The 17,947-nt window shown below is 45.0% G+C and overlaps 1 protein-coding gene across 1 annotated transcript in view; it reads right to left on the bottom strand.

Moving 5' to 3' along the window:
* Positions 1–489: 489 nt before the first annotated feature.
* snd1 (staphylococcal nuclease and tudor domain containing 1) overlaps positions 490–17,947 on the bottom strand; it is a 160,447-nt gene continuing 142,989 nt past the window's right edge. Inside the window, exons 22-24 of the mRNA XM_054800418.1 lie at positions 17,593–17,796; positions 2,494–2,538; positions 490–1,457 (exon numbers count right to left, since the gene is read on the bottom strand). Of these exons, the coding sequence (XP_054656393.1) occupies positions 1,392–1,457; positions 2,494–2,538; positions 17,593–17,796 (315 nt within the window). The 3' untranslated portion in view covers positions 490–1,391. The remainder of the gene's footprint in view (positions 1,458–2,493; positions 2,539–17,592; positions 17,797–17,947) is intronic.

Genomic DNA, 17,947 nt, shown 5'->3' with positions numbered 1-17,947 from the left:
ACAGATAAAAAGATTTAAAAATAGTAATATAGTAAATTAAAAATGTATTTGTAAAAATATATAGTAAAAAAAAAATTGTTTAAAATACTAATATGGTAAAAATGTATATTTTATAAATATTAATACAGTATAGACAAGTGAGAAAGTCCAAAAAAGAAGAGAATTAAGACTAAAAATAGTAGACAGCTTCAAAAAAGATAAGAAAAATAAATTGATAAAGATAAAGTAAACACACAAAGTAAAACAAATAGAAATAGTAAATCAAGTTTTGAAAAATAGACATTCAAAAAGGTGATGCGCCATTTTTTATGCACTTTCATGGGTGAAAAATAGAAAAAGTAACCTAAAGTGAACCATCACGATGACTACGGTAGAGAAAGACATGCATTAGTGTGCTGTTTTATCTTCATATCCCCCCCGAGGCAGCAGTACACGTCAAAGCTGGCCCTGAGCTGGCGTGATGCGAGCGAGCGGCGTTAGGTGAATGAATTGTGCCGTTAAAGCGACGCGCTCGACATGAAAGCGTACGTGATCTACGCTCAACACTCCTTTCACGTGAAACGCCGCATTTATTTTTATTTATAAGGCGACTCGTGTTAAATGTTTACGAGTGCCGCTGCACGGCGTGTTGGGGGTTTTGGTTTTTGTTTTTTTGGAGCTGTAAAGATTGTTGAGCGTTGACGCTGCAGTGGATTTACATGGCAAAAAGACAACAGCAATAAAACACAGCCAATAACACAACATCCCTCTGCTCTTCGTGAAATAAGGGAGAGGAAAACGTGTGCACTTTGTTTTTTTATTGAGATTTGGAATAGAATCGAGAGGTCCTTGATTGAGGGGACAGAAAAGACGTCGGTGTAGAGAATGTAAACTTTACAGATAGAGATGATAAAAACACCTTCTTCTTCCGTGCTTTAGCGCTCATAAAAGTGTGCGACTCGACGACAAAACACGAAAAAAATCCCACACATTTACACCCAAGACAAAAAAGAACCTTTTTTGTTGTCTTTATCTCTGCTAGAAATCCATTGACCCTCCTCACATTTGCATGGAACTGTATTTGTTTTCTTGTTTTTCTGCAAGCATTCCTCGGTCCTTTCCTGAAGAAAAAGCAGTGATGGGAGGAGACGATTGGCCGAAAGCATCACATGATGAGTAGTAACAGCTGGCCTGCTATCTCGAGGGGAAGACGGCCACAAGTAGACATGATTGGCAGGCTAGCTAGCATGCTTTTTTTCTTGCTGTTTTTAAACATGTTTGCAACATCAATTTAAAAAGGAAAGAGTGAGTCCCCCCCCCACGTCCACGGTGGTCTTTGGAATGGCGTTGATTGTGGATGGTCGTTTTTTTCTTTGCTTGTTTTGTTTTGCCTTAAAATTCAATCCCGCTCGTTAGCGCCTGTAGCCAAATTCGTCTGCGTCGTCGGCGCGGAAGTCTCCATAGCGCCAAATGTTGAGCTGGTGGAATAAAGAAGAAGATTTAGTGGCCACGATGGAATGTTCTAGCGAGTATCTTCAAAGTGCACCATGGGGGTAACGCGCTCATTCAGTGCCCCCAAATCCACGAAGTGCTGCTTCTTGTGGACTTTTCCTTCCAAATGGTTTTATCTTGCTATGAGAAACAAAAGGATGGTCGTTTGTGGATTTCATCTTGCACCAGATGAGGCAGGAAAGTGGCACATGACACAGCCAATGGGGGTCAAGCGTAGAGACGGTAAAGCCCACTGAGTGGCCATGGTGGAATGTTTAACACATTTGTGTGAGTGTGAGTGTGAGTACTTTCAAGCAGCGCTGCTTTTGTGAGTACAGGCTGTCTGCTCGGCTGCTAATGCTGTGATTCATAGCTAATTAGCGCTTGTGCTAATTAGCGCTAGTTATTAGAGTAGGAACCAATGAGGCGTTTGTAGCCAACAATATTTTAGTTTTTTTTTCCACCCCTCCACTCTCCCCAGTCTGGCACTTCCTGCTATGCATGCTACGCTAAGAGACACCCTGAAAGAAAGCAGGGCACCAAAAAAAAAAGGTGAGAGCGATGGACGAGTCGGGACGCCAGGAGGCGGCGGTGGCTATATGAGCTAGCTTTGGTAATCAGCCAAAGAATGGGTGGTTATGTAAGGGAGGCCATGTTTGATCTATTCTCATATTTGGTGCACTAATGAGCATTTTAGGAGAGATGGGAGGATTTGATGTAGCGTGTAAAGTGTGTCACTGATGACTTTCAGCGTGTGGACACACTGGGACATATTCAAAAGGCACGCTACTACCACTATTCTTCCTCAGCGTCACTCCCACAGGACGCCATGCGGTCGTCTTATGTGGTGCCTGCTATTCATGTTTCTATCTCCTCGGCACACATTTCCACACTGTGGACCTGGCAACCGTCCATACGTGGCTGTGTAGTATCGCAGGAAAGACGAGCGTCCCTCAGGTAATGTGTGGAAAGGAGTCATTAGCATCGTAATGGATTCACAGCAGAGTTAGAATGTGGACTCACCCTGGCACTCTTGGCTGATTCTTGACTGTTCAGGTACTCCGTCACCTACGGGGACAAATAAATAAGACGACATCATGTGAGCAGAAAAGGGCTGTGGAACAACACAAGCATGCTGTCTACTGTCTACGGTCATGGACCTTTTCCCAGCCGATACAGACGTCTCAAGACCGATGTGATACCAACAACCGCTAACTTATTTAGAGCCATTAATGCTTTAAAATGAGATTTAACTAACGTGTGGAAGCTGGAAGTAGGAGACTCGAAGTGGATTAGACAAACTGTGCCTGTAGATTTGGCATCTCCACCATTACATCAAATAAAACAAACAACAACAATCAAGAACAGTTCTGTCTCTAGAATCTCCCCGCCAACTTCGTCCAGCTCCTCCCGGCGCATCCCGAGGCGTTCTCTCCAACGTGTCCTGGGTCCTCCGAGGCCTCCTACTGGTCGGCCCAGAGAGGCGTCCAGGAGGCATCCTGACCAGATGCCCGAGCCACTCATCTCAATGTGGAGGAGCAGCGCTTCTACTGCGAGTTTCTCCTGGATGACAGAGCTTCTCACCTCATCTCTAAGGGAGAGCCCCGCCACCCTACGGAGAAAACTCATTTGGGCTGCTTGTACCCGCCATCTTGTCCTTTATTTTGTTTTTATCCAGCCCGGTGTTGCCCACTTGGCCACTTCATCGCTAAATCTGGTGAAATTCCAAACCCTCTTGGCAACACATTTTCTCAAAAGCAACTTGCGACAAATCTAGCTACTTTTTCTGGTATTTGGGGACTGAAAAGTGAGAGCACGTACTGATCTGCAGTTTGTGTTGTCACTGAGCAGCAGCGGGTGCTGCCGAGAGGGCCGCCCTGCCCCAAAGCAGTCACAAGCCGTCATTACACAGTCAGCTCCCGCGGACAGAGAGCACGGCGGAGCACGGCAGAGCGCCACGCGTCCATGAATCACACATGGGCGAGATGCAATGCCGCCGGGGTGGATCTCGGCCTGTTTTACATCTAAAACGTACGTGTTTCTTCATCTTCACGAAATGACTCATTACACTCAGTCCTCATTGGGACTCGCTCACTTAGCTGTCGGAACGTGTGATGAGACAAGCATGAGTGAGAAATGAAGAAGTAGTCCTACCTCCAAGGTAAGAGGTGGAGGCTGGAGGTGAGTCCAGATGTAATTATTACGCTGTCTAGACTTTGAGAGGCGCTAGCCAGGATAAAATATTAAAATGTTTTTATGACATGATGGCCAACTGAGAAACAAGTTTATTTGTAGTTGCAAACATAATTAGGGTGTTTTTGTCTCTCCTACGAGGTTATGCTTTTTTACTACACCATCTGTTCCAACATGATATGCAAATAATATGCAAATTAGTCAGTGATGTCATCTAGCGACTTCTACGACAGCCAATAGCTACTTTCCTTACTGAGGAGCTGGCAACAGTGATCCAGCCACTGCGAGCTAACAGGCTAACACCGTGTCCATAAATCAGGAGTGAAGCTCACGTCCTTATTTCCATCTATCAGTGTATGCAGGAATGCGCCCTTTTTGTTGGCAAATAGCAGCGACTCGGGCTTCACTAGATGACAAAAGCTGGTATCGGGCTGGTCACCCAGGGCGGTTAGCGTGGTGGCCGCTTCTTTCTTTGTGGCGTCTTCGTAGGCTTTCAAAACACCGTTGTAGCGATGCTGGCGCTTCAGGTGACTGATAAGGTTGGATGTGTCCATGGTTCCTTTTTTCCCTCCTCGCGGAACGTTTGCCGAACGTTCAGTATGATGTCATAATTCCTCATAATGAGTTCCAGTGATTCCCACAATAAGTGAAGCGTGTCGTCATATTGTACGGGTCATGTAGAATAGAACGCTCTTTGTGTCGAGTCGGGGATGTTCTGGAATAACAACCAGTCAAAGGTCGGTGCTTTAAGAGATCATCCCTTCATGTTTTCCACTTTTAGTCCGCATCAGTGGATCAATATGGAAAAATGACACATTCAATTGTCTTAAAAAGCTCAGTCAGACCTTTTTAAATGTAGCTGAAATACTTGTGGATCCCCCTTCTGACACCAAGATACTTATAATAGCGTGTACAGGAAGTGTTTGTCTCGGACAAGTAAACTGCAGAGAGGGAATAAAAGGAGAAGAAGAAAGGCGAGCACAGCGTGGAACATATTGACTGCTTCTGCAAGAACAGCCTTTTAGCCTCACTGAATGAACCGCTGATGACTAATAGAGGATGGGGGGTTAGCGAGTTAGCCTTCGAGTGTCCTTCATGGCTTCTGTACATGCAGTTCGTTCTGCAATTGAAATAGAAGAATGCATAATGGCTCGATTGTGTCTTAGAAGAAGTGCTGGCATTCACGCTTCACGTGCACGCGCCACAAAAAGAGCGCCAGATGTTAAGATGAGTACGAGCGCACACGCCGAGAGGGGGAAAGTTGCAAAGGCTGCACGAGTCATCCATCAATGCCAAATCCAAGAGATTTGTGTTGTTGTTTTTGTGTGTGTGTGTTGTGGGGGGGGTGTGGGGGGGGGGGGGGGGTGGGTGGGGGGGGGGGGGGGGGGTGGCATCCTGGCGCCATTGGGCAGATGTCGCCATAAAGAAAAGAGCAAGGCAGCACAATGAGCGCTGATGATCCTCGCCGCCATCTTGGAGCCCACGCGGCGACCCTCTTTCTCGGTGAACGCGAGGTGGGGGAGGAGGGCGTCCCATCCTGGCGCTTGACGCGGTCCTTGGGTTCTTGACAGCTCCGCCGATCCTTGTCTTTTGTAAAGGGCTCGGCAGGGAGGCCATGATGGCTCCATGGCGACAAACACACACAAGAAAAGCAAGGAGACGACGAGGTGCATTTCTACTATTTAAGCAATACCAAAGTCACTACTGAACTACAAAATAGTGATGATTCAAGTCAAAATAGCACTTTTCTCCACCCTTATCTTGACGTACGAACCTCAGCTGTAAACACTCAAGTCAAGAAAATGAAGTGACAACTCAGACGCGTTTCTTGTATGTGAATAAAGCAAATTGTGACAGATTCTTCTTATGTAGAGCGCTAACCAGTTAGCTTTGAATGTATTTCAGCCAAAAAGCTACCACTTCCACACGGAATGGGAGGAGAACATTATGTCCACTCCATCATGCGGTGTTAAGTGGATCATCTCATCACGCACTAACATAGAAACACAATTTGCTGCATTCAAGTATTCTCAGACACTCAACGTGAATTCATGTTTTGTGTTTTGTTTTTTATTGCTCTTCATCACACTCTTCAAGCGTGATTCAGCTGTTCTGCTACAATTAAAGAGACAAGTGTTAGGCGAATACATTGTAGCTGATCTCCAGTTCAATGGCGCTGCTCATAGATACAAAGAAGTCTCTCTCTTCATAAAATACACTGAAAATGGTTACAAATGTGGATTAATCATGATTAACTCATTTGAAAACGGATTAATTTTAGTTTGGACTAATAGACCGTAGTCTGCCACCAAACAGCAATTGAATCATTTTTGAAAAACTGATATCGCCAGGGAGCGATTATGGAAGCGGGATATTGCGAGGGACGACTGCATGCGGGCATTGAAATAAGTAACATAAGCAAATAAGTAACATTCATGCAAACCAATACTATTTTCTACTCAGTTATGAGCCACAAGGCATGCTGGCAACAGGAAGTTAGCCAGGCTAGAAGTGTTTCCTGTCCAGAGATGATACTTCTTCTGACACTTTGTTCAGATTGTCGGGTTGTGTTGCTACGATGCTACGTGCGCACCGTGCACGCCGTGCTGCTCGGTTATAACACGAGCAAAGAGTGCGGGTGACAGCGTGCGCGTCTGGATGACCTACGGTGCTCCCATATGTCCCACACATGTCATGTTTGGTGGGGGGGCGGGCTTCTGATTAGTGCAAAGTTGTTTAACGAGGACAAGAAGCATCGCAAGACGAGTGACAGACGTGTGGCATCTTTCGCCGTGTGCTGTGCCCAGGTGGCGTTCTGTCGAGGACGGCGCCAAAGTGACAAATCAGTGTGGCGGTTGGTGCGTAGGATTTTTTTTTTTCCTCGATTTGAAAGCAGATTTTGTACAAGAAGCAAGTGGCTTATGAAAGTTGCGGCCAGAGTGGAAAGCCAGCGGCGCGTCGAGGGAACAATGAGGCCAGCTCGCACGTGGAGCGCCCTCATTAGCAGCGATGACGATCAGACACTCCCAGACATGAGCGGCCCATCTCCAGCCAACCAAATACAACCCCCCCCTTCTTGTCCTGATGGCCATCCTCATTACATCTTCTTTCTCCTCTTCTGCTGCCATCTTGGTCTCCCATCGACTCCCGCAACCTGACAAGTTGCCGTCAGAAGGCTTCGGCGCAACACAAGCGCGACGCTGATGCCTGTAAATTAAATCATTTGGAGTTGCCGTGTAGTCGGCGCTGTGCACTGAAGCGCGGTCCTGGGAGATGTCTGTCATTCAACATGGCAGCGCATTAATACTGCAAGGCCGGCGGGGAGGATTTTGGGCGAGAAGCTTCCTCGCGGGGAAGCGGTTTGATGTCAGCCGTGGGCCAAGCATGACGGCGCTGATGTGTTCCAAGCGCCATTTTAATAGACGAACAAGCGAGGCTGCCATTTTTCATCAGAAACAACTGTCTATTTTCTGTCCAACGGTCCTTCTTCTTTGTAAAAGAACGAGAGCTAATGTTTATTTGGGGCCGTCAGAGGTACACTGGGCCTCAGCGTGGCTGTTGGGGGGGATCAGGCGCTCTGGTGGGAATGTGCGATGACAAGCCCACCGGCATGTGCTCACAGTATCCAAACGCGAGGACATACATGCAAGCTGAACAAATGAGAGGGAATATTCTGGACTAGCCCCCTTCTCACGGGCACGGGGAAAAGTCCACAACAACACAAACATGGCCGGTTAACCAGCAAGGACACACCATCAATGCACTTCCAGGTAGACATCTGTGGCGCCCCCCTCCAAATGCTGTGGAATGCAAGCAGAATGCATGGAATCCTGACATCCTCATGAGACAAATGCCCAGTGACTTGGAGACAAATAGTTGCCCATTCAGCTCCGCCCGTGCCTCTGCAAAGAGGCGGCCGTGTTTTTAAACCAATCTTGTTCAAGTTTCACTCACATGTGCTCATCAGTCCCCTTAAAGGAAAAGCACTTGTTTTGGAATCTTTGCCATCATTCACAATCCTTATGTGACACATGCACACACGTCTTTCTCTTTTCTCTTCTAAAGATAGAAAAACAGCTAAAAAGAGGCAGCTAAGAATGCACGTCATGAGACACACCTATTCCACCTATAAAGCCTTCTGGAAAAAAACGCTGATTTCCGTGAGAAAGCACAGCTTTTTTAATGCCAATCACCTTTCCAGATCAGCTCGGCCCCCAGTGTGGCATCCAGCCTGTTGTGACCGTCTCCCGTCCACGTTCCCTTCACAAAGCCAAAACACGCAGTCTGCCGTGTGGGACTTCCTGTCGTTGTGGAAGTGATACAAGTTTTGCAGCCTGCAAAACATGCTACAGCAAATATCTTAAAAAGCTTTAGTTTAGTGCGGCATTTGGGGGGCGGGCACTTGGCAGCGTGTGGTGAGTTTTTGTGGCTTGCGATGTGATCATCGGTCGGCCAGAGGCTAATTAGCCAAAACGCGGGACATGTGCCCGTGTGTGCATGGTAGTTGGAGGTCTAAGGCAGACAGCCCAAAAAGTGGTTGGATTCATCGGACCGGATGGCCGGCCGTCGGCGGTGGTGGAGGAGACCGGGTTTGCTGACTGCCTGGGGGTCCTGCTGGAGCGCCATCAAGCTGCTCTCGCGTTTAAAGTCTCCTTAAAGACGACACCTGATGCTCTAAGTTTCACCAGTGGTTTTGAAAAAGTAAGTCAGATTTGTTTTTGTCTAAATTTGATGGTTCCCCTTTCATGTCATATATCACCAACGTGAGCCCCCACCACCACACGAGGCGCCTGCGAGCCTGCTTTTCATTCAGCTCTTCAGTGAATAATGTGAGAAGACGAGAAAGAAGCGCATTGTGAAATAGAAAAGGTGAGTTGTGGACAGCAGCACGTTGCTCATGTTGTGGTCAAACAAGCACGTTGGCTTTGTTTGCCTTGAAATAAGCTATGAAAAGAAATGAGTGGCTCTTGGCCATTTTCATTTTCAGAAAGAAAAACGCTGGTGACCCCTGATATTAAACATTTACACTTCATCTACGTGTTCGGTATCAGCCGATTTCACTCATTTCATTCACTCAGTTATTATTATTATTGTTGTTGTTATTCCCATTGTTATGCCCAAGAACTACTTTACGCCACTCCACACCGGCTAGCTGCAAGCCAGCTAGCAACTAGCTTCACCACACACTCACACACAATGCCTCAGGCCAGAGGTAACGCTACATAATGGCGCCGCCGCCGCCGCTGTGTTTTGGTTTTGACGCCAGGTGTAGCGTTCCTTTCTGTGTTGCTATGTGAAATCAATGCACCCAGGAAGGAAATTCCGCTAATGCTTAAAAGGAGCAGAATAAGTCAAAGTACTGTAAGCATGACATGTTACCATGAATGTACCCGTTACTACATGCTCACAGCTGGGACAGAAAACACTAAACCTGGTTGGAGCTTTTTGGAGGTGTTTTAATCACGGGCTTTCTAGGCAGACTAGGTACGTCCCATTATGTGCACTAATGAGCTGCCTCTTTTTAGCTCTTTTTAGATCTTTAGAATACACAGAAGAGAGAATGTGACGTGTGAGTTTGGATTGTGGATGATGGGCAAAATTTGCACTTTTCCTTGAAGGTATGTACCAAATTTAGGGGTGATTCAGCTTACAACCCTAAAGTTACAGTTGGTTTTCTGCTGGTCAGTCTGACTTATTTAGTCCAGTGACAGCGCCACCATGTGGTGTACTTGGCTAGTTTGGTGAAATTTGGTGAAACTTTGTGTGTGCAGTGGCTCAGGAGAGGAGGGGTTTCAGTTAGTGTGGATAAAGTTGTGTTTGAAAAGAGGTGGGGGGTCAGCGGGGACATGTCCAAAGGGCCTTCAAAGCAGTGGCAGTGGCGGGAGGGGGGGAGACAACGATGTGTGTGTGTGGTCAATAGCAGGCAAGCAGAAAATGTCCATTAAAAGCCCCCCCAACTCCAACTGCAGCTTGTAAATGAGGTATTGAGCCATTGGTGGAAAGCGGTCACGCTGTCCAACATCCATGAAGCTCACTCCATGTGTGTGTTTGTGAGCCCCCGTGGTGTTTTTTAGGGTGGATGAGGAGTGTGGGGCGGGGGGGTGTTTCTCTTGATGGGCTGTGACAGGCACTGGCGTTGAACAGGAGGAGGGCAGCGACCTGAAAAGCCTGTCAATTGGTGTTCCGGAAAAGAGCTAAAAGCCATTTATAGATGACATGCTGGAGAATGTGTTGGGAGGGGGGTTTGGGGGCAGGATCATGATGGGCTTGCTGCTGCCTCTAGTCTGACATCTATAATTAAATCTTGAATAAAACGCAAACTACCCACCTTTTCCAAGATTAACGCTAGTCCTCTACGTATTTGTAGAACAAAAATCCATATACTCCAGGGTCAACATTATGGCTTCCATATCAAAATATGTACGAGGCAAACTGGTTTTGGAAGGTGGGCAATGAAGTCATCAAAGTTGGCATTCAAAAATACGTATATATGTTTTTTGTACCTATGAAACATAACTGATCCCACTTCTGACACCAAATTCTTAAGGGCAGGATCCATGATGGGCTTGCTGCTGCCTCTAGTCTGACATCTATTATGAAATCTTGAATAGAACTCAAACTACCCACTTTTTCCACAACATTAACGCTAGTCCGCCACGTTTTTGTAAAACAAAATCCATACTCCAGGGTCAACATTACTGGTTCCGTATAAAAATATGTAAGAGGCAAACTGGTTTTGGAAGGTGGGCAATGAAGTCATCAAAGTTGGTATTCAAAAAGGTCCACTTTTTTTTTTTTTTTTTTTTTTTTTTAAATCTGAGGAACATAATAGATCCCACTTCTGACGCTAACTTTGTAGTGGCAGTTCCTGCAGTTCCTTTCAAGAACATTTTAAAATACAATCCTTTAGAAGTGAATCGTCGTTACTCCTGAATGTAAAGTTTAAACAACAAAATGGACTCATTTGTCAACTGAAATGCTAAAAATGTCAACATTCCCATGTGGCAAAGCAACAGAACAAAGCTGGACACACATAATCCAGCTGTGATAAATGGAACACAGCATCCCTGGAGGCGTCCCTATATGTGCCACGCCTTTGCTCATTTCCTGTATGGATTCCACACATGTACTTAACCCATTCTCACTCTGTTCCTGTTTCGCAGCGTCGTTTCAACCGCCCATTAGCACAATTAGGCTGCCGAGGAACTCCATGATACGCTGGGGACTCTTAAGCAACGAGCGGGAAGGAAGATGACGGCACCAGTGAACAAATAAAAGGCATACAAACTGGTTTTGGGTGGCGGCGGGGCTGGCGGGACGGAGGGGAGGGGAGGGGAGGGTTGACAGTATTTGTCCCCCCCTCAAAGCTTTTCACACACGCGGCAGTCATAGCAAAGACAGGAGTGTGAATACAGTGGAATGACATTTCCCAAGGGGCTATTGGGTAATTACAGTAGCGGCTTTCATTCTTAATGGAGATCTTCACACATTTGTCAAACACGATAGAACATGGCGACTGTGTGTGGACAGGAATCCCTCGCCACTACGCACTTCCAAGTTTGCGTCTTCACTCTATCATGGTTTTTCAAAAGTTCATTAACAAATCACGCTGTTTTGTGCTTGAATACAGTAAAAAAACAACAACAAAAAATGCATATTTGAGCCAATTTTACTTATTTTTTGCCTGTATTAAGGATTTTTAAGCATGAAAATGAATATGGCATGAATAATGAGAGAGAGAGAGACTAAATTCAAATGCTCAGAAGCCAACAAAGAGTCGACAAGGAAGCGGTGGGCAGTGCAGAGATTGGAGGTGACGGGAGGAAGCGAAAGTTAGGACGTGGTGGTCTCGGGATGAGGGGGGGGCATTAGGACGGATGAAGAGAGATAAAGTGAGCCGGTGAGTGTCAGTGTGTGCCAGTCGGGCAACGTGCCACGGTAGCAGTGCAGCGCTGACGGTGCCAAGACAATTTAAGGATAGCTTAGTACATCCACTCTGCCACAAGTACAGGATTCATTAGGAGAGTCTCAGGTCGGGAAGGAGGGAGGGATTAGCTCTCACGTTGCCAGGTCTACTGGTCAAGTTGGAATTCCAATGTGTCTTATCTAGTTGGGGGTTCCACTACTTTTTGCCATCCATAGTTCATTCCTGTCTCACTCATTTCACAGGTTTTCCAGCCCAACATGGCAGCGCATTCCAGCAAAAATCATTGCCCACTTTGGACACACTTGGAATTTAATCCGATTTGGCAAATAAATAGAACTAGAACTAGAACTAGTACTAGAAATAGAAATAGAAATAGAAATAGAAATAGAAGCAGCTCTGAAGACCAAATGAGACCAGCAAGGTATGCAAGCAATGGATCCGTTCTAATTGGGTCTCAGGCTGGGTACAGTGAATGGGGTGGGGTTCCCTCGGGCGGGCTGGCAAAGTTAGGGCATCAATACACGGCCTGGACGTACTCACATACATACTCATACATATCAGCAATACATACATACTCACATACATACTCATACATATCAGCAATCAGTACTTATTGCAGTAGAGTTGCGCATGCAATGCGGAGCGGCTTAGCGCTCAGCCTCAGGCGGTGCTGCTTTTCCTTCATGTTTATTTACTGAGAGAACGACTGGTCTTTGAAAGACCATTTCATTCAGGGGTTTCCACACTTTTCCAGTGAGGGCCACACACTGAAACATCCATGAATGCAAGGGCCACTTGCTAAGAAGTTGGATATATTTCATGAAAAACAAGAAAATGCATCTCGCCTTTGTCACATCAGTGAAATGTTACTAAGATGACATTTTTCCCTAAAACATTCCAAGTTTCTTCTGTGAAAATTGCAACTTCTTTCCCTCATTCCATGACATTTTTTTTCTCTCAATATTTTGACTTCATCCTTGTGAAATTTCTTGTAAAATAGCTTATTTTTACCATTAAAATAGAACTTTTTTGTCTCAATATTTTTACTTTCTCGTAACATTTTTGCTGGTTTTTTTTACAATTTCGGCTGTTGCTTTTTTTTTTTTTAAAGTAATTTTCCAAATATTTCAACTTTCGTCTTGTATTCTTGGAATATTTTGACTTTATTCTCATAATATTAGAACTTTTCCCCAACCTAATGTTCCAAAACCGACAGCTTTATTGATTGTGTTTGTTTCTCATTTTCTATATATATATATATATATATATATATATACACACACACACACACACACACACACACATATATATATACAGACACTTTCCAAAAAATTAGAATGTCATGGAAAAGTTGTTTAATTTCCATAATTCCATTCAAAAAGTTAAACTTTCATAGATTACAGATTCAGGGCCCACAATTTCAACGATTTCAAGTGTTTATTTGTTTATATTTACATAATTTGGGCTTCCAGCTCATTAAACCCACGAAAACAGGAATTCAAAAAATTAGAATACTGTGAAGAAATCAGCCCAAATTTTGCAGGGCATGAATGTTTTAAAGTGAGTGTCACACACTAATCATCTACTAAACTCAAATCACCTGCACAGGCTTCTCCAGGTGTCATTAAATTGCTTCAGTTTGGTTCAATTGTCTCATTTCGGTTCAATATGGGGAAGACTGCAGACATGACAACTGGCCAGAAGACCATCATTGATACCCTCCATAGGATGGGTAAGCCACAAAAGTTCATAGCTAAGGAGGCTGGTTGTTCACAGAGTGCTGTGTCCAAGCATATCAATGGAAAGTCTAGAGGAAGGGCAAAATGTGGCAGGAGAAGATGCACCAGCAAAAGAGATGACCGTGGGCTTCAGCGGATTATCAAACAGGGAAGATTCAAGAATCTGGCAGAGAGCCAGAAAGAGTGGAATGAGGCGGGAGTCACAGCTTCAAAAACCACCACATTCAGACGCATCCGGGAGATGGGCTACAACTGTCGGATTCCTCGGGTCAAGCCACTTCTGAACCTGAGCCAACGTAGGAAGCGTCTCCACTGGGCCAAGGAGAAGAAGGACTGGACTGTTGGCCAGTGGTCCAAGGTCCTCTTTTCCCATGAAAGTAAAGTGTGCCTTTCATTTGGGAATCAAGGTCCAAGGGTTTGGAGGAAGACGGGTGAGGAACAGAACCCAAGCTGCCTGAGGTCCAGTGTGAAATATCCACAGTCCGTCATGATTTGGGGTGCAATGTCCGGTGCAGGTGTTGGTAAACTCTGCTTTCTTAACTCCAAGGTCACCGCAACAGTCTACCAGAATGTTTTAGAGGACTTCATGATTCCTTCTGCTGAGGATCTGTATGGAGATGCAGATTTCATCTTCCAGCAGGACCTGGTCCCTGCCCATACCGCCAGAAGCACCAAAACCTGGTTTGATGCCCATGCCATCACAGTGCTTGACTGGCCAGCCAACTCACCGGACCTAAACCCCATTGAGAATCTATGGGGTATTCTCAAGAGGAACATGAGGGGCACCAGACCCAACAACAAAGAAGAGCTGACAGCAAGCATCAAGGAAATCTGGGCTTCCATAACTCCCAGGCAATGCCACAGGCTGATTGCTTCAATGCCACGTGGCATCGAGGCAGTGATTAAGGCAAAGGGATTCCCAACCAAGTATTGAAGATTGACATATCGTTTTGAAAGTACCATATTTTGATTGATTTGATGTGATCCTAATTTCTTTCTTTTTTTTCCTGCAAAAACTGAGAAGTACATGGTGATTTCTTCACAGTATTCTAATTTTAAGGGTCTGTATATATATATATATATATATATATATATATATATATATAGAGAGAGAGAGAGAGAGAGAGAGAGAGAGAGAGAGAGAGAGAGAGAGAGAGATATGTGTATATATATGTATATGTATATATATATGTGTATATATATATATATATGTATGTGTATATATATATATATATATATATACGTATATATATATATATATATATATATACGTATATATATATATATATGTATATATATATATATATATATATATATATATATATGTATGTATGTGTATATGTATGTATGTATGTGTATATATATATATATGGATTAAATAACATTTTTAATATATTTACATTTTATGCTACTAAATGACTTTTTTTTCATAATAATGCGAAACTTTTTCTATTAAAATTTTGACTTAATTTGTGTAAAATTACTGCTAATTTGTAATTTATTTTTTCCTGTATTTTTAGAATGTGTGGGGCGCTAATAAAAAAACAGCCGCGGGCCACAAACGGCCCTCGGTCTGCCCTTTGGACACTGATGATGTGTTGAAAAGACAAAAAAAAAGCCGTGTTTTCTCAAGATGCCATCTAAAGCATGTGGCGGGGCCAGCGTTGATGCGCCACAATGGTGTACCATCCTCTCCATGAAGCAGCGGCAGCCTTGAAATGTTGTAAGCACAGCATAACAGTAAATAGTGTCCATCTGCTTGGAGTGCCGTGCAGCAGGTGCACTACAACTACACATGCTGCGCCAGATGCAGGAGGGATTAATCTTGATATCAGGATGCCGCATCTGCTGGATGCTGCGTGCACACTAATCACACGTACAGGACATCAGCGCTATGTACACCAGTTCCCATAGCGTTGGCTTTTGTAGGACAAAACGCCCCTTCTACTTGAATCCAGTGCTTTATGGCGCATGGACACCTCTGGGTGGTTAGCATAAAGGCCACAGTGTCTTTACTTTGCAAATATTAATGTCACATCATTCGTTTATATATTACTGTCCATATGGTGCGCCCAAACAGGACACCGGCGTTAACCTTCAGTGCGCTCGTGACGGACTGGCTGGCTGGCGAGAGTCGTTCGAGTGCGACGGCCTAACGGCGGCCCATCTGTTACGCCGTGTTTGGCGCAGGACATTACAACGTTCCCGGCATCGGCGGCGAAACGGCTAACGATCAAAGACGAGACAAATGACAAAAGTCACTTAAACCATGAGACGAGGGAGGGAGAGAGGGAGGAGGAGAGAGAGAGAGAGAGAAAGAGCGAAGACGATGAAGTTTCCTGGCTCAGCGCTGATGCACGTGCTTGAATTCTAACTTTAAAATATGCTGCATGTTTTTGCAATCGTACTACAAGTACTCATAGTCTCCTTAGTGATCGACTGCAGTGAATAGTTTCTCTTTGACTGATACTCATAATTCAGAATTGTCAGGGTTCCCAAGTATTTTCCAGGGCGGATCAATACAAGCGACGCTTTTTAAACTTACAGTTAGGAATGGAATATTTTCCACTGTTTTGGGTAAGTAATCCAGCATATTTGCACTTGTTCATAGAAATAACACACGATCACAAGACCTTTCACTTGGAACAAATACACCCTGTTCATTGTAGGGTGTTATATTTGTAAATAAATGGTTATTCTGATGTAAAACAACCATTTGTTGTGTTTATGTTGGTATAGTTGTTCAGGTATTTCAGCTGTCGTAACAGCAAAGTTCTGCTTGAAATGTATCTTTTCACAAAAGGCAGGTTTTGTGCCATTTTTTAGTCAGGGTCTGATATTTTCCTGAAACTTACCTATGTTCTACTGCTGATTGCTAAAAAACGGAGAAAGGTAGACACAAACTTTTTGTTCTGAGTCTCCTGCTTCTTTTGGTAGGTTCCATGTTCATATCTGTGGGCCTTGAAAGATCAGCCGACATCATCGGTACTGAAGGCTTGTCTTTTGAAAAATGGCTGCAATTAAATGAGTTCAACTGACTTTTTGACTCAAAATTGTTATTTGACAGTTGAAAAATGAAAGAACCCGAGTGGTTCTCGCCCTGTTAAACACGCCGAGTGGAACATTACGACTGCCAAGTCCTTAACGGGGTCTGAAAATTTGCAACAAAATAAATAAGGGACACCTTGTTGGCAGGCCTGACGGACCAGATTGTCTTTTGTTCGCTCACGAGCTACCAGTTGGAGACCCCTGTGATAGAGTAACCATCATAAAGCACCTCATTCTGTTTGATTGTGTTTGTCAAGGGACGGTTGGCAACTCTGAGTCATAGTAGCGATGCCACAGTTCACAGTCTGGTTGGCTTCTGGCTGCCCTCTTCTCACCGTCTGAGAACTCTCAAGCGTGCATCAGGAGCGGTATGGATGAGATTTAAAAGGTTCCAAGTGGCCTGATTTTTCTTTTTGCGGCGTATAAAATTTGGCAGATCTTTGGAGGCGGGAAGCAGCGTGGAAATTACCAGCGAGCGGCAGCGCAGCACAGCTTACTCTTAACACGCACTTGTAAGCGCGTCGGCACCACTGCGGCTTGTTAAGCTTTCTCCAGATGAAAAATGCCGGTGAGGGAATGGGGGGGTGGTGTTGTTGGGCTTCAGACACGATGTGGAATACTAAAGAGAAAGCATTAGATGCAACAAAAGCCAAATGTGTGCAGTCCATAAGCCTATTAGGCCTTTTTGCTGGGAGGTTTTCATCGGCGTCTTTTGTCTATAAAGTCCATTACCTCCGCACTACATAATGATCTGCTGGCTTCTCTTAGGGGTTCAGAGGTCAGAACAATGATGCAAAGGGATTTATTGACTGACTGCGAGGCGCAAAGTGCTTTCATCTGCGCACTCCCGAGTGTGACGGATTGTGGCGAAAAGACAGCCGATCATTTCTAAGAATGAGCATTTTGAAATGTTTATGAGCAATTAGACGCTGGCGCTCATATTTCTCCATTACTTTACGCCTTTACGTTCTTAAACAAGTGGCAGAGTGACTGATATCGGAGGGCGTTAGCCGGGTGTAATTGCGCGCAGCGTACAAGTCCTACATTTTTCTTTATCTTAATAATATACGGAGTGGCGGGGAGTCCGCAGGGGGAAATTAGCATAATAGGGAGGGGAGTAAATGAGCTATGCTTGCTGCGCCGCTTGAGAAAATGGCTGCCAATTGAGGGCGGAAGGTACGGCTCAACAACATGATAGCCCGAGACGATACTGACCATCTTCTGCAGGTGCTTCTCCTTGCGCACGTCCACCATCACCAGGCCCTCCTTGACCAGCCCCAGGCCCACGTCGTCCTTGGTGTCGCCAAACTGGATTGTGACGTGCGGGCAGGTGGCGCCAGAGTACTCCACGTTGAGCAGGCACTGGCTGTTGTGGATGTCGCGCACCACACAGTCCACAACGTCGGCGCGGGCGTCCTCCTGCACGGGACAGAATGGGGTCATTTCAACATCCGTAATCAGATCCTCACCAAAGTTCAGTGGCTTTTTGCTTAGCTAACATTCCCTAACCGTCCTAAATGTGAAAGGCCGGCATTTTATTGAGCACGCGTGCCCGCCACACCTCTCAGGG

This window comes from Dunckerocampus dactyliophorus, chromosome 15 (assembly GCF_027744805.1).
Source record: "Dunckerocampus dactyliophorus isolate RoL2022-P2 chromosome 15, RoL_Ddac_1.1, whole genome shotgun sequence".
NCBI classification, from domain to species: domain Eukaryota; kingdom Metazoa; phylum Chordata; class Actinopteri; order Syngnathiformes; family Syngnathidae; genus Dunckerocampus; species Dunckerocampus dactyliophorus.
The sequence above is the reverse complement of the archived record's forward strand: the minus strand, read 5'-3'. Positions and strand labels throughout refer to the sequence as shown.